At 52.8% G+C, this 11747-nt stretch overlaps 1 protein-coding gene across 1 annotated transcript; it reads left to right on the forward strand.

Annotated features, from left to right (window-relative positions):
* The first annotated feature begins 314 nt into the window (after positions 1 to 314).
* On the forward strand, positions 315 to 11533 carry LOC124682888 (UPF0481 protein At3g47200-like). Its single transcript, XM_047217499.1, has 2 exons — positions 315 to 1052; positions 10776 to 11533. The coding sequence occupies exons 1-2, from the start codon at positions 393 to 395 to the stop codon at positions 11475 to 11477; spliced, it is 1362 nt and encodes a 453-aa protein (XP_047073455.1). The 5' UTR covers positions 315 to 392; the 3' UTR covers positions 11478 to 11533.
* Positions 11534 to 11747: the final 214 nt, after the last annotated feature.

Raw genomic sequence — 11747 nt, forward strand, 5'->3', positions numbered from 1 at the left:
ATCGTAATTCGTGCATACAAGAATTACGCATGATGCATGTGCAATTTCATATTATTTTTCCTAGTTGAATGTGAATTACATGTGAAACTAGGTTAACCGAAAATTAAGCTAATTTCCGATCGACCGGAAATTAACCACATCTTTTTTTATATCCCAAATATATCGGACCGTTGGAGATACCTTAACGAAGACGATCAGCAACATCTCTATTACTATCAGTGTGGGCACCATCACGTCCCCGTCCGGCTCTGCCCGTGGTCCTTGTATTTCGTACGTGCAACTTGCCTGCCCCTCCGTTCTCCATAGTATAGAGACCTCTCAAAGCTCACTGAGATGAACCGAGTGCTATGCATTCCAGAACCACATCCTCCACCAGCTGGGTGTAACAGGTAATGGGTGAGGCAACCTTGGGCCTGAGGGTCGTCCAGGTACAGTACCCAAGGGAGTCCGAGTCCCCCGGCAGCTGCAGCAGCTGGGTGGTGGAGATGGAGAAGACCATCGGCGACATGAACATCGACCCTGCGGTGGAGATGGTGCGCTGGAAGCGCCACTCCATCTACCGCGTCCCCGAGCGGATCCGGAACCTGCACAACAGCAAGTCCTACCAGCCGGAGCTCGTCTCGCTCGGCCCCTTCCACCACGGCGACCAGGAGCTGCTCCCCATGGAGGAGCACAAGCGCCGCGCCGTGGTGCACCTCGTCAAGCGCTCCGGCAAGCCGCTGCGGGACTTCGTCGCCGCCGTCGCCGAGGTCACGCAGCAGCTCCAGGACGCATACAAGGATCTCGGCGACGAGTGGCGCGGCCCGGAGAACAGCGACCGCTTCGTGGAGCTCATGGTCACCGACGGCTGCTTCCTGGTGGAGGCCATGAGGATGGACGCGCTGCGGGGGAAGGTGCACGAGGACTACGCGCCCAACGACCCCGTCTTCAGCAAGTACGGATACCTCTACCTCTGGAACTACATCCAGTCCGACATGGTCGTCGTGGAGAACCAGCTGCCGCTCCTCCTTCTCCAGAGGCTCCTAGTTGTTCTGGACCATGACAGATATCAGGTAATTAACCCTATCCTTCTCTCCCTTCTTTAATTTCTCGTTGTTGCTTCCTTCTTAATTAAACCGATCCCCTTCTCTCTCTAGATTCTAGATCTCTCCCTGTCCCTGATCTGTGATCTCCACCCAGTTAATCATTAACGATGATGATTTTTCTACTTTTCGAAAAGGAAGAATTGTATACTACTTAACGCAGAGATCGAGACCAAAGCTTAGCTAGCTGCATTTTAAATGGATTTAGGCTCTTAGCAGTTCAGTTTCGTCTTATTGGTCGCTCGGCCTGGGGTTCAGATTAATTGGCGTACAAGGCATCGCAAAGGAGCCAGTTTTGTTGCATGCCGACCTAGACTAGACGCATGTCTTTCCTTCTAGACGTCGACGGATGAAGACATGAGTATTGGCGGCCAGTGGGGTTGATATGCGCGAAAGAGACAACTTATTTGAGGGAGCTATTTAATTTTGGAAAAAGATAACCAAAAGCGCGTGGAGGGCCGGCAGGTGCGATGCCTGCCTTGAGTCTTTCCCCTCCCTCTATAGCTCGATCTGTAGGCTCTCTTTTTATCTCTTGATTCCTGTAGAGGTAATCATGGAGTCCACTGCACGAGTAGCTGCACTGGAGTAGTAGCAAAGAGGCAAAGAACACTAAATTTCGAAGCATGTAAAAGTATCTTCAGTTGGCTTCACTTGAAGCGGCCCTAAATCTTTTTAGGACGCGCCGGCTATTTTATCGTTTCCAGCCGTGTGTTTTAAAGAGGCTTTTCACCCGGTGCGGACTAGTACGGTGTCCCGTGCTCTAAGGGCATCTCCAACCGGGCGACCCAAACGGACGCGCTGGGCCGTCCGTTTTGGGCCGTTTGCGTGCCCGAGCGGACGCGCGGACGGAGCCCTGCGTCCGCGCGTCCGTTTGGGTCGCGTCCTGCGCCCAACGCAGCGGCCACCCATTTGGCCATTTGGCCATTTGGCCTATTTCTTTGAAAAATAGGTCCTCTGGCCACAGATTCACTTTGATATATAATAATATCTCGTAAACATAAAATAATATATAGGAAACATAAAATATTATCAAATACCATACAATATTATCAAATGTACCATGATAAATCAAATAAAATGTGTCATAGTTTGAGAAAAATATAAAAATTTGCAATTGAGATTGTCTAACTCAATTTGGGCGCTCGAGGATCTCCTTCTGTCTCTTCTCGAACCAAGCTCTCTTTGCCTCGCTCATGTTGGTCAAGTCGGCGTTCATGATGAGGTTGTCCTCGGCTTGGCGTTTGAGCTCAACTTCCTTCGCCTTCAGCTCCACCTCTTTGGCCCTTGCCATTGCTATGAGCTCAAGTTCTCTCTCTTTGAGCTCAAGTTCTTTAGCTTTGGTCTTCGCCTTGACCTCTTCAATCTCAAGCTTCTTCTGCTGGACATCAAAGAATTTCCTCGGCTTGGCGTGCACCGGACGTCGCAGCTGCTCCCAGGTTCTTCGGGCCTTTGGAGTTCGCCGGCGCACGGTTCAGGTCAATGGACGAAGGTGACGGCCCCGTCATGGACTCGCCCACCTCCGGTGACCCATCCCGTGACCGGTACGCCTCGCCGCCCATGCGCCCCCATTTCGTGCCCAAATAGGGCGGTCGGCGGGGCAGCTTGACCTTGGAGGAAGGGGCCGGGTCACGGAGGAGGCCGAGCTCCCCACCGAGGCCGCGCGGTGCCGGGGATGATCATGTGGCCGGCCGAGCGCCGGGTGGCCGTAAAATAGCATGGCCTCGCTGCTCTTGAAGGAGACCGCTCTTCGCCTCCGTCCGGAGTTGGAGAAGCCGCTCGCCGCCCGCTGCCGCTCCGGCTCGGCAGCGGTTTCCCTCTTCCGTTGGTCCAGCGCCCTGCGCCGGTCGGCCCTCTTCCTGCTCTCGAGCTTCCTCTGCTCCGGGGTGAGCTCGGCCTTCGCCTTCTTCGTCGGCGGCCCGGGGGGGAGCTCGGCCTTCGCCAGTTCAGGAGCCGCCTCCACGGGAGGAGCGGCAACGGCCGCGGGTGCCTCCTCTTCGATGGTGGCGGTGGTGTCGGTGGCGGTGGCGGCGGCAGTCGCTTCGTCGGCCATCTCTAGGTTTTGGGAGTACGGTGGAGTGTTTTCGTTTTGGGAGGCGAGACGGGCGGGCCGAGGGCGGACAAGGGAGGACGCGAGCGACCAGCCTTTCGCGTCCGCGGCCACGCAAACTCGTCCAAGATTTGGGCCGGGTTTGGGTCGTCCCGGACGCCGCGGCCATCCGTTTTAGGGATGGGTCCGCGCGCTGGGCCGCGGTTTTGTCCGTTTCGACCCATCCGGACGCGCGGGCGCGGGATGGGTCGCCCGGTTGGAGATGCCCTAAGGCCATTCCCGTTTCACATAGCGGGTGTGCCGGACGGAGCACAGAAACACGTCGTGATTGGCGGGCCCAACGCGTCATTGACACGGAAGTTTAAATCCGTCGTCTACCTCTGATTAAGTGGCATAATGGTCTTGTGGCTTTCCCAGCTACGTAGTGAAGCGTCTCGTCGCGCATGGCCGCGTGGCCATCCGCGACGTTGTTTTTGCGACCAACACTCCCGCTACCGATTCGCCTGTCGTCGCTATATAAAAAGGTGACCTCTTCTTCTCGTTCATTCCATACCATTCGCGACGCTATCTCGACGGCGGCACCACAACTTGCCCCCAGATCTCGCTGATCTCGTCTGGCTGGATGAACATCCTCGCCGCGAACGGTTTCGGGCGCGGCAACCTCACCGTTGCGGAGGCGAGGGCGTTATACAGCGCGCGCTACCATGTCCTGACGGACATGCGTCTGCCAAGCAGCGGCGATTGGAAGATGGCGGGCAACGCGATCGGCGTCCCGCCGCCGCCAGGGCCCAGCGCCTACGCCTTAAGCCCGGGGAGCGCACCGATCCCACCTGGGTCCCCAATGGCAACGAACGCATGGTGGTGGTGGAACTTCTTCCAAGCGCGCTACGGCGCCGATATGCGCAGCACCATCGACCTCATCGGCAGAGCGAACACCTAGAACAGGGAGGGGCGCAAACTCCAAAGCGTTCAATTCGGTGCTTTGAAAACCGCTTTGGGACACCGACCGTGCTCTAAGAGCATCTCCAGTCGCGTCCCCCGAACCACGCCGGATTGAGCGTTTGGGGGACGTGTTTCGTTCGGGCCGCGTTTGGGGGACGTCGCTGGATGCCGCATTTGGGGGACGTCGCTCCCCAGCAACGTCCCCCAAACGCCGCCCCTAAACATTTTTTAAAAGCTTTTTTAACACACAACCATTTATCAAATATAGCATAGGAAGAAATATGTTTGCGGAGATTGTTTTCAAATTAAAATACAACAAACAATAAAACAACTAAACAAATATAATAAATAGAGCTAGATCAAGGTGCCACGACATTTCCTTTGATCCTCCACAAATGCTCAACAAGATCAGCTTGAAGTTGATCATGAATATTGTTGTCACGGATCTCTGCGTGCATGGCGAAGAAATCAGCAAAATCTGCAGGCAACTCATGATCAACCTCCGCAAGAGGGCCCTCACACTCATAGGGAGCAACATGTGTCCTCGCATGATTCTTGCGGTCATCCTCGATGATCATGTTGTGCATGATCACACAAGCCTGCATCGCCTCCCACATTTGGTCGTGAGATCAGCTTAGAGCAGGGTACCGGACAATGACAAATTGTGCTTGAAGCACACCAAATGCCCGCTCGACATCCTTTCTGCAAGCCTCCTGTCACGTATCAAAGTGGGAATTCTTCAGACCTGATGGATTCGAGATTGTTTTGACAAAAGTGGCCCATTTTGGATATATACCATCGACCAGATAATAGCCTTTTGTATATTAGTGGCCATGTTGACCTCATAGTTGCATGGTGGAGCATGCCCTTCCACTAGTCTGCTGAACACCGGAAACTGCTGCAACACGTTGATGTCATTGTGTGATCCCGCCATACCGAAGAAAGAATGCCAAATCCACAGGTCATAATCTGCCACAGCTTCAAGCACCACACTGCAATATCAATGACACCCTTTGTATATACTTTGCCAAGCAAACGGGCAGTTCTTCCATGACCAGTGCATGCAACCGATGCTTCCAAGCATTCCAGGATATCCTCTGGCAGCATTTTGTGCCATGATCCTTGCAGTCTCTTCCTCAGTTGGCCCTCTCAAGTAGTATTTGCCAAACTTTTCCACCACAGCTCGGCAAAATTTGTACATGCACTCAATTGCAGTAGAGTCACTCATGCAAAGGTAGTCGTCTTGTGTATCGGCAGGTGCTCCGTATGCAAACATCCTCATGGCAACGGTGCACTTCTGAATCGACGAGAACCCGACAACGACTACAGCGTTGAGCTTGAGCTTGAAGTAGGGGTCGAACTTTCGAATGCCGTGGAGGATATTCATGAACAAACTCTTGCTCATCCTATACCGGCGCTGAAAATTGTCTTCATGTGTTGCACCATCTGCAAAGTAGTCGTTGTGTAGCATGGTATGCCCCTCCATCATCTGCCGGGGCTTGGATTCTTTCTCCCCGGCCTTGATCCTCCGCGGCGCGGCATCTTCCTCTTCTCCGCCTCGGCGTCAAGCATGTCCTGGAGGGACGCGATGATCAACAAATGCTCCCGGAGGTCGTCGTCGAAGGCTTGCTCGTCCTCCAGCAGCAGGGCAAGCATCTCATCGTCCCTATCCATGTCTAAAGCAAAATCAATGGTTAAAATTGCGCCGAGGCAGACGAGGCAACGAACAGCGGTCAATCGTGCCTACCTGGCAAGTCGTCGAGCACCTTGTGTGCGCGGAGGTGGGGCGGATTTGACGCCGCGTCCTGGGACGCGATGGCGAAGCGGCGGCGGTGGAACGACCGGCGGGAGCGCCAGCCGCGACGACGGTGCCGACTCTAAGAAGAGATCAGACGCCGAAACGGCCGGCAAGTCCAGCGGCGGCGGAGGGGTGGGAGCCGTGGGAAGGAAGGAGCGACGAGAAAAAAAGCGTGAATCAACGGTTTATGCAAATACTCGCCGACATGTGGGAGTCCGCCTCACTTTTCGTTGTGTCTAGCGTGTCCGGTGCGTCCTCTGTGGGATGGGGACGGGCTCGGGGCGCCGGACACCATATCGGGACGCGCCGGACAAAAATCGACTTTGAAGGACACGGCTGGAAGCATTTTTTTTTGGCGCGCCCCAAATCGGTTTGCGACGGCACAACTCCACGTACGCATGGCCAGAAGTTGCAGGTGATTAGGACACAACAAACAACATCAATATATTTTTTGTGGAGTCTTGCCGGCGCTGCGCCCCCATGTGTGCCTGTCGAGTCGGAGGATGGGCCGTTTTCAAGGAAAAAAGCACTGACCAAGATGAATTAACGCATGCCAACTGCCGCCGCGCGAGACAGAAAACATGCGGCCTCGCTGTCTAGTACAGTCCTTTAATTTTGGTCTTTTCATGAAATCAAGTGAAAATAGCTAAAAATAGAAACTAGTTGGCTGTACCAAATTGGTAAATCAATGGATAGACTCTGATCATAGAAAAACTAGGATCCTCAGCACAGCGTGGCTGGAAAAAATAGTACTACTTCTAATGGCTTGCAAATACAGTATTAACTAACAATGTTGCTTTTAGAATATGATCAGGATAGTATATTCATATTTATCACGTATTTGTTTTGTTAGTAGTTGAAAGCAATCTAGGGAGGGTGTTTGGTCCAATCTGAGAAGGATGCTCGGTTCTGTACGTGGCATCTCCAACCGGGCGACCCAAACGGACGCGCTGGGCCGTCCGTTTTGGGCCGTTTGGGTGGCCGAACGGACACCCGGATAGCGCCCCGCGTCCGCGTGTCCGTTTGGGTCGCACGCTGCCCCCAACGCGCGGACGCACCGCATATGAAAATAAAAAAGGAAAACAGCCAAAAATAACATTAAACTAGTGGTTAATTAAACTTAGCCCTATTTTGGGCAATTTTTACACAAAAAAAGCCCTATATGGGCTTTAAACTAAAAAAAAAAGAAACCCTAGACAGGGTTTGCGAGCACGGTGGCCGCCGGCGATACTACCCCCAGTAGTACTCGTCATCGTCGGCGTCGATGACGACGACGCCCCGGCGGCGACGCGGCTGTTCCGGCTCGACACGCCGGAGGGCACCGGGGACTCCGGCCGGGGCTCCCACTGCGCCCTTTCCCGGGCGGAGTGCGCGTTCGGCGGGCTCGCCGGCTGCGCAGCCGTGCCCTCCGCGCGGACTCCTGTCGGAGCTGCTCCTCCGCTGCGGCCTGCGTGGCCAGGCGCTCCTCCTCCGCCAGGCGCGCGGCCCGGTGCTCCTCCTCCCGGAGCGCCGCCTGACGCGTAGCCTCCTCCTGACGGCACGCCAGCTCGAGGAAGGCCCACGCGTCCGCCTGGGCGTCCTCCTTCCTGGCCGCCTCCTCCAGCGCGGAGGTGCGGCCATTTGGCCAGCTCGTCGGGGTCCTGCTGCTCGCGGGACGCCGCGAGCGCCGCCTGCAGCTCCGGGTCGTTCTCCTCCTCCTGGGGCTGCGGCTGCGGCTGCGGCTGGGGCGCGGGCTCGTTGATGTAGAGGCCGCCGGGGCGGCGGCCAGCCCGCCTAGCGGCCTGTGCTCGGCTGCGCGCGAGGCCGCGCCGTCGCGGATGTGAAGCATGTGCGCCGGCGCGCATCGTGCTCCACCTCGAACCACAAATCCCAGTTGGGACTTGCGTCGCCGTACGCGGGGTCGTGCCGGAGGTCCGCCGGCAGCTGACCGCGGCGCCTCCGGATCTCGGTGTAGCGGGCGCGGCCTGACGCCAGGATGGGCGGCACCGGAACCCGATCTGGGCTCAGGTGCCAGCCGTGGAGGAGGTGCACGTCCCCCCACGGCATTGGGACGCCGGCGTCCCAGAACATCTGCGCCACCGCTACGGTGACGTAGATCCGCTCGCGTCTGGGAGGCGCCGGCGGCCCCATTGCGAACGCCGGCGGCGCGACTTGTCGGCTGCTGCCGGCCTCGTGGTCATTGGCGGACGGCTCGAACTCGCGCTTCGGGGCCATGGCGGCGCGGAAGCTTCGAGCTCGCGCGTGCGGCCGGAGTGGAAAGTGGGGACTGGATAGGGACCGTCCCCTTCCCCAGTCCACATTTAATAGGACTGGGGCACCGACGAGTGGGCCAGCCACGCGGACAGGGCGGACACGCGAGGACGCCGCGTGCCATCCGCGGCCACGCAAACCCGGCCCAGATTTGGGCCGGGTTTGCGTCGTTCCGGACGCCGCGGCCGTCCGCTTTTGCGGTGCGTCCCCGCGTTGGGCCGGGTTTTTGTCCGGCTAGACCCATCCGGACGCGCGGGCGTGGGATGGGTCGCCCCGTTGGAGATGCCCTAAGTTGTTCGTGTGCACTTTTGTCCATTTTTGTCCAGCTCAGGTGTTATAAGCAAATTATTAAATACGAATAGGAATTCCCAAATGTTGTGTCCTGTGTTCATATCATATGCATGCTTTTTAGATACTGCTAGTTTAGAAGCCGAATTCCGTCTTCTGGCTTCTGAAATAAAACGCCCCCATTTTTATACAGGCAGAATATTATGAAAAATTTCAAGTACTCCGAAGCATGTCACTGGCGTGTTCAAATATAGTGCAAAATACCGTGTCTAACTGAAAAGCATGCATCATATATCAAGAAAAAGCAGATGGCCACAATCCCACAATGGCCACAACCCATGTTCCGAGAAAAAACATGAATATCTTTTATGCCGCCACTTCCATCACCATTGGCAACGGGTGCAAGACGCCCTTTTAGGAGGATCCTTGGCTTAATGGAAGAAAACCAAAAGATATTGCACCCTTCATCTTCGCAATCTCCCAAAGAAAAACTTGGAAGGTTAACCAGGCCTTGCATTATAGAGTGCATGGGTGTGAAAAATCAAGATGGGAGATAATTTCACCATGTAACATTTCTCACAATGCGTCGACCTTTGGGTTTAATTACAAGACTTGCAACTTAGTGAGGAGATTCAAGACGAGATTAATTGAAAGGCAAGTGGACAATACTCAGCCAAGTCGGCCTATGAGGTGCGATTCCTTAGCTCCATCACCTCCGTCCTATACAAAATTGTTTGGAAAGCTTGGGCCACCATAATGGGATTTGGACCGCAGATCGCCTCCAAGGCTGGCCAAATTGTGGGTTATGCCCTCTTTGCCAACAAACGATGGACTCGGTTTGCCACCTATTTGTAAATTGTTGCTACACCATCTGTTTTTGGAGCTTCATTCGGGATTGGTTGGGCATCCCTGATATACAACCAACCCAATGGGCAGGTCTTTCTATAAAGCATTGGTGGAGCACCATGACGGGTAGCTTTACGCCTAACCGCAAAGCCATCGCTACCCTCACACTACTAGTCACTTGGAAGATTTGGAATGAACGCAATGCCCAGGTCTTTCACAACAAGCTTGCGCCACCTTTAGTCATCCTTGATCAGGTTAAGAAGGAAGCTAGGTTGTGGGTGTGTGCGGACGCAAAGAGCTTTGGTGAAATTATGTCGGGAGAGTAATTGCTTGTATTTTTTTCGGTTTCGGTTCAGACTATCTTATCAAAAACTTTTTCTTAATTATTGTATTGGGGTAAAGTTTTTGCCCCCGTTTCGAAAAAATATATACTCCTGTTCATAAGTAGATAACTTCCGAGAAAGCGTGTAGTCAAAATTTTCTAACTCTGAAGAGTGATACATAAATATTTACATTAGTAAGGTGAAAATGTACCTTTAATTTTGTCATAAATATATTTTCATAACATATTAAATTTGTTCTTGTAAAAATAGTGGTAAAAATTGCATAATTAAGACCCACATTGTGTCTAAATGTCATCTATTGAAGTTTTAAGAACATAATTTTTGCAGATATTTGTTGGAACTCACACACACACATATAGTAGTTTTCAGTTATCAAATGTTAATCTGCGTTGATGGGCTCCAGAACATAGAAAGCTATTCCTATTAATTACACATTTTGCTTGTTTAAAGAGTTAATTTTCTAGTACGTATTTTGTAGTAAGAATAAAAAGCATGCGACAATGTTTTCTCCATTAAGTTATTTATACGATAATCAGATGAAAGAAGACATAGATCTGTACTCTTGTCATGGTATAATATTGTAGTAACGCAGATTAATCAGATCATTAGACATTAGTGTTGTTAAACTTTTATAATACAATATATTTTCAACGTGGTCACGTAAACATAATAATAAAGATAAATGCATCAATCATATCCATGTGTAGCTCCATTTTGAAAAATAAAATAATCCATGTTAACTCCAAGTTTATGTCAGATGATTGCTAGAGTTACTTGTGCAATACATAGGGGTGCAAATTGGCGAACCTTTTTTACTTCAGTGAAATGGACTGAATTTCTAAAAATCACATCAGTTTAAGAAAACTTAGCTCATTTGTTTGAACTAAAGAGGGTTGGAGACGTTGAGGGTCAGCAATGTACACCTCTAGCAACAAGCACGCCAGAATGTTAGCTAGTATTACTAGTACAAGTTGACAATAATCCATACATTAGTTGAATGATGAAGAAAGATGCCTTGCGTAGTGGGATAAAGTCAGATTCAGTAGGTCGTTAACTATTACATGAAGCTGTTCATTTTGTTTGGAAAAACAATGATATTATCGCCCTTTTCGCCATCAATATAGAGATTAAGGCAACGACCGTGTTTGCTCTAACTTGATGTCAACTGATTTCTATAGAACGCTTCAGGAGTGAGCAGGTTGGTGCTGGATTCTCTCTGTCCGTGGCGGCGGCACTTGGTTGGGATCAATCACCTTGGACTCCATCCTCTGGACATCTTGTACACAAGCCTCACCCACGGCGACCACCAAGAACGCACCGGATCGACGGCGTACGTGATGCCCTCGGCGATGGAGATCTACGAGGCAGGGATCCATTTCAGGGTGAGCGATACCGACAGCCTCCTCGACGTCCACTTCGAACGCGGCGTGCTAAGCATGCCGGCGATCAGGGTGGATGACAGGACCGAGAAGAAGTTCCTCAACCTGATGGCGTTCGAGCGGCTTCACCCCGGCGCCGGCAACGACGTGACGGCGTACGTGATTTTCATGGACAACATCATCAGCTCCGCCAAGGACGTGGCGCTGCTGAGATCCAAAAACATCATCGAGTGTGGTCTGGGCAGCGACGAGGAGGTAGCCAAGCTGCTCAACAACACGCTGAACAAGGGAGGAGTGATGAGTCCGTCTAGCAGGCTCCACGACGTGCAGCGGCAGGTCAAGGCCCATTGCAGGATGAGGTGGAACAGATGGCGAGCCAATTTCATACAGAGATACCTCAGGAATCCCTGGGTCTTCATCTCCCTCGTTGCTGCCGTCGTCCTTCTTGTGGCCACCCTCTTGCAGACGGTGTATACTGTTCTGCCTTTTTATAAGCCATGATGAGTATATACCTTGTAATCTTTATAGCTTGTATTTAAGTATGCATGTATTCTTTATCCAACTTGGCTCATGAACTATCTCCTGGCGGCGCTGTTCTCCAGCCCCTCCCCACCCCTTCCCCTATGTCGTCGGTCGAAGCCCGGTTGGCATCAGCGGTGGCAGGGCTTCATCTCCCTCGCGCGCGGTGGTGGTGGCGCCAGTGGCGGAGCCACGTTTAAGCAGTGTAGTCAATTGACTACACTGTTTTTTGGAAATACAGGCTAAACGTAT

This window comes from Lolium rigidum, chromosome 1 (assembly GCF_022539505.1).
Source record: "Lolium rigidum isolate FL_2022 chromosome 1, APGP_CSIRO_Lrig_0.1, whole genome shotgun sequence".
NCBI classification, from domain to species: Eukaryota; Viridiplantae; Streptophyta; class Magnoliopsida; order Poales; family Poaceae; genus Lolium; species Lolium rigidum.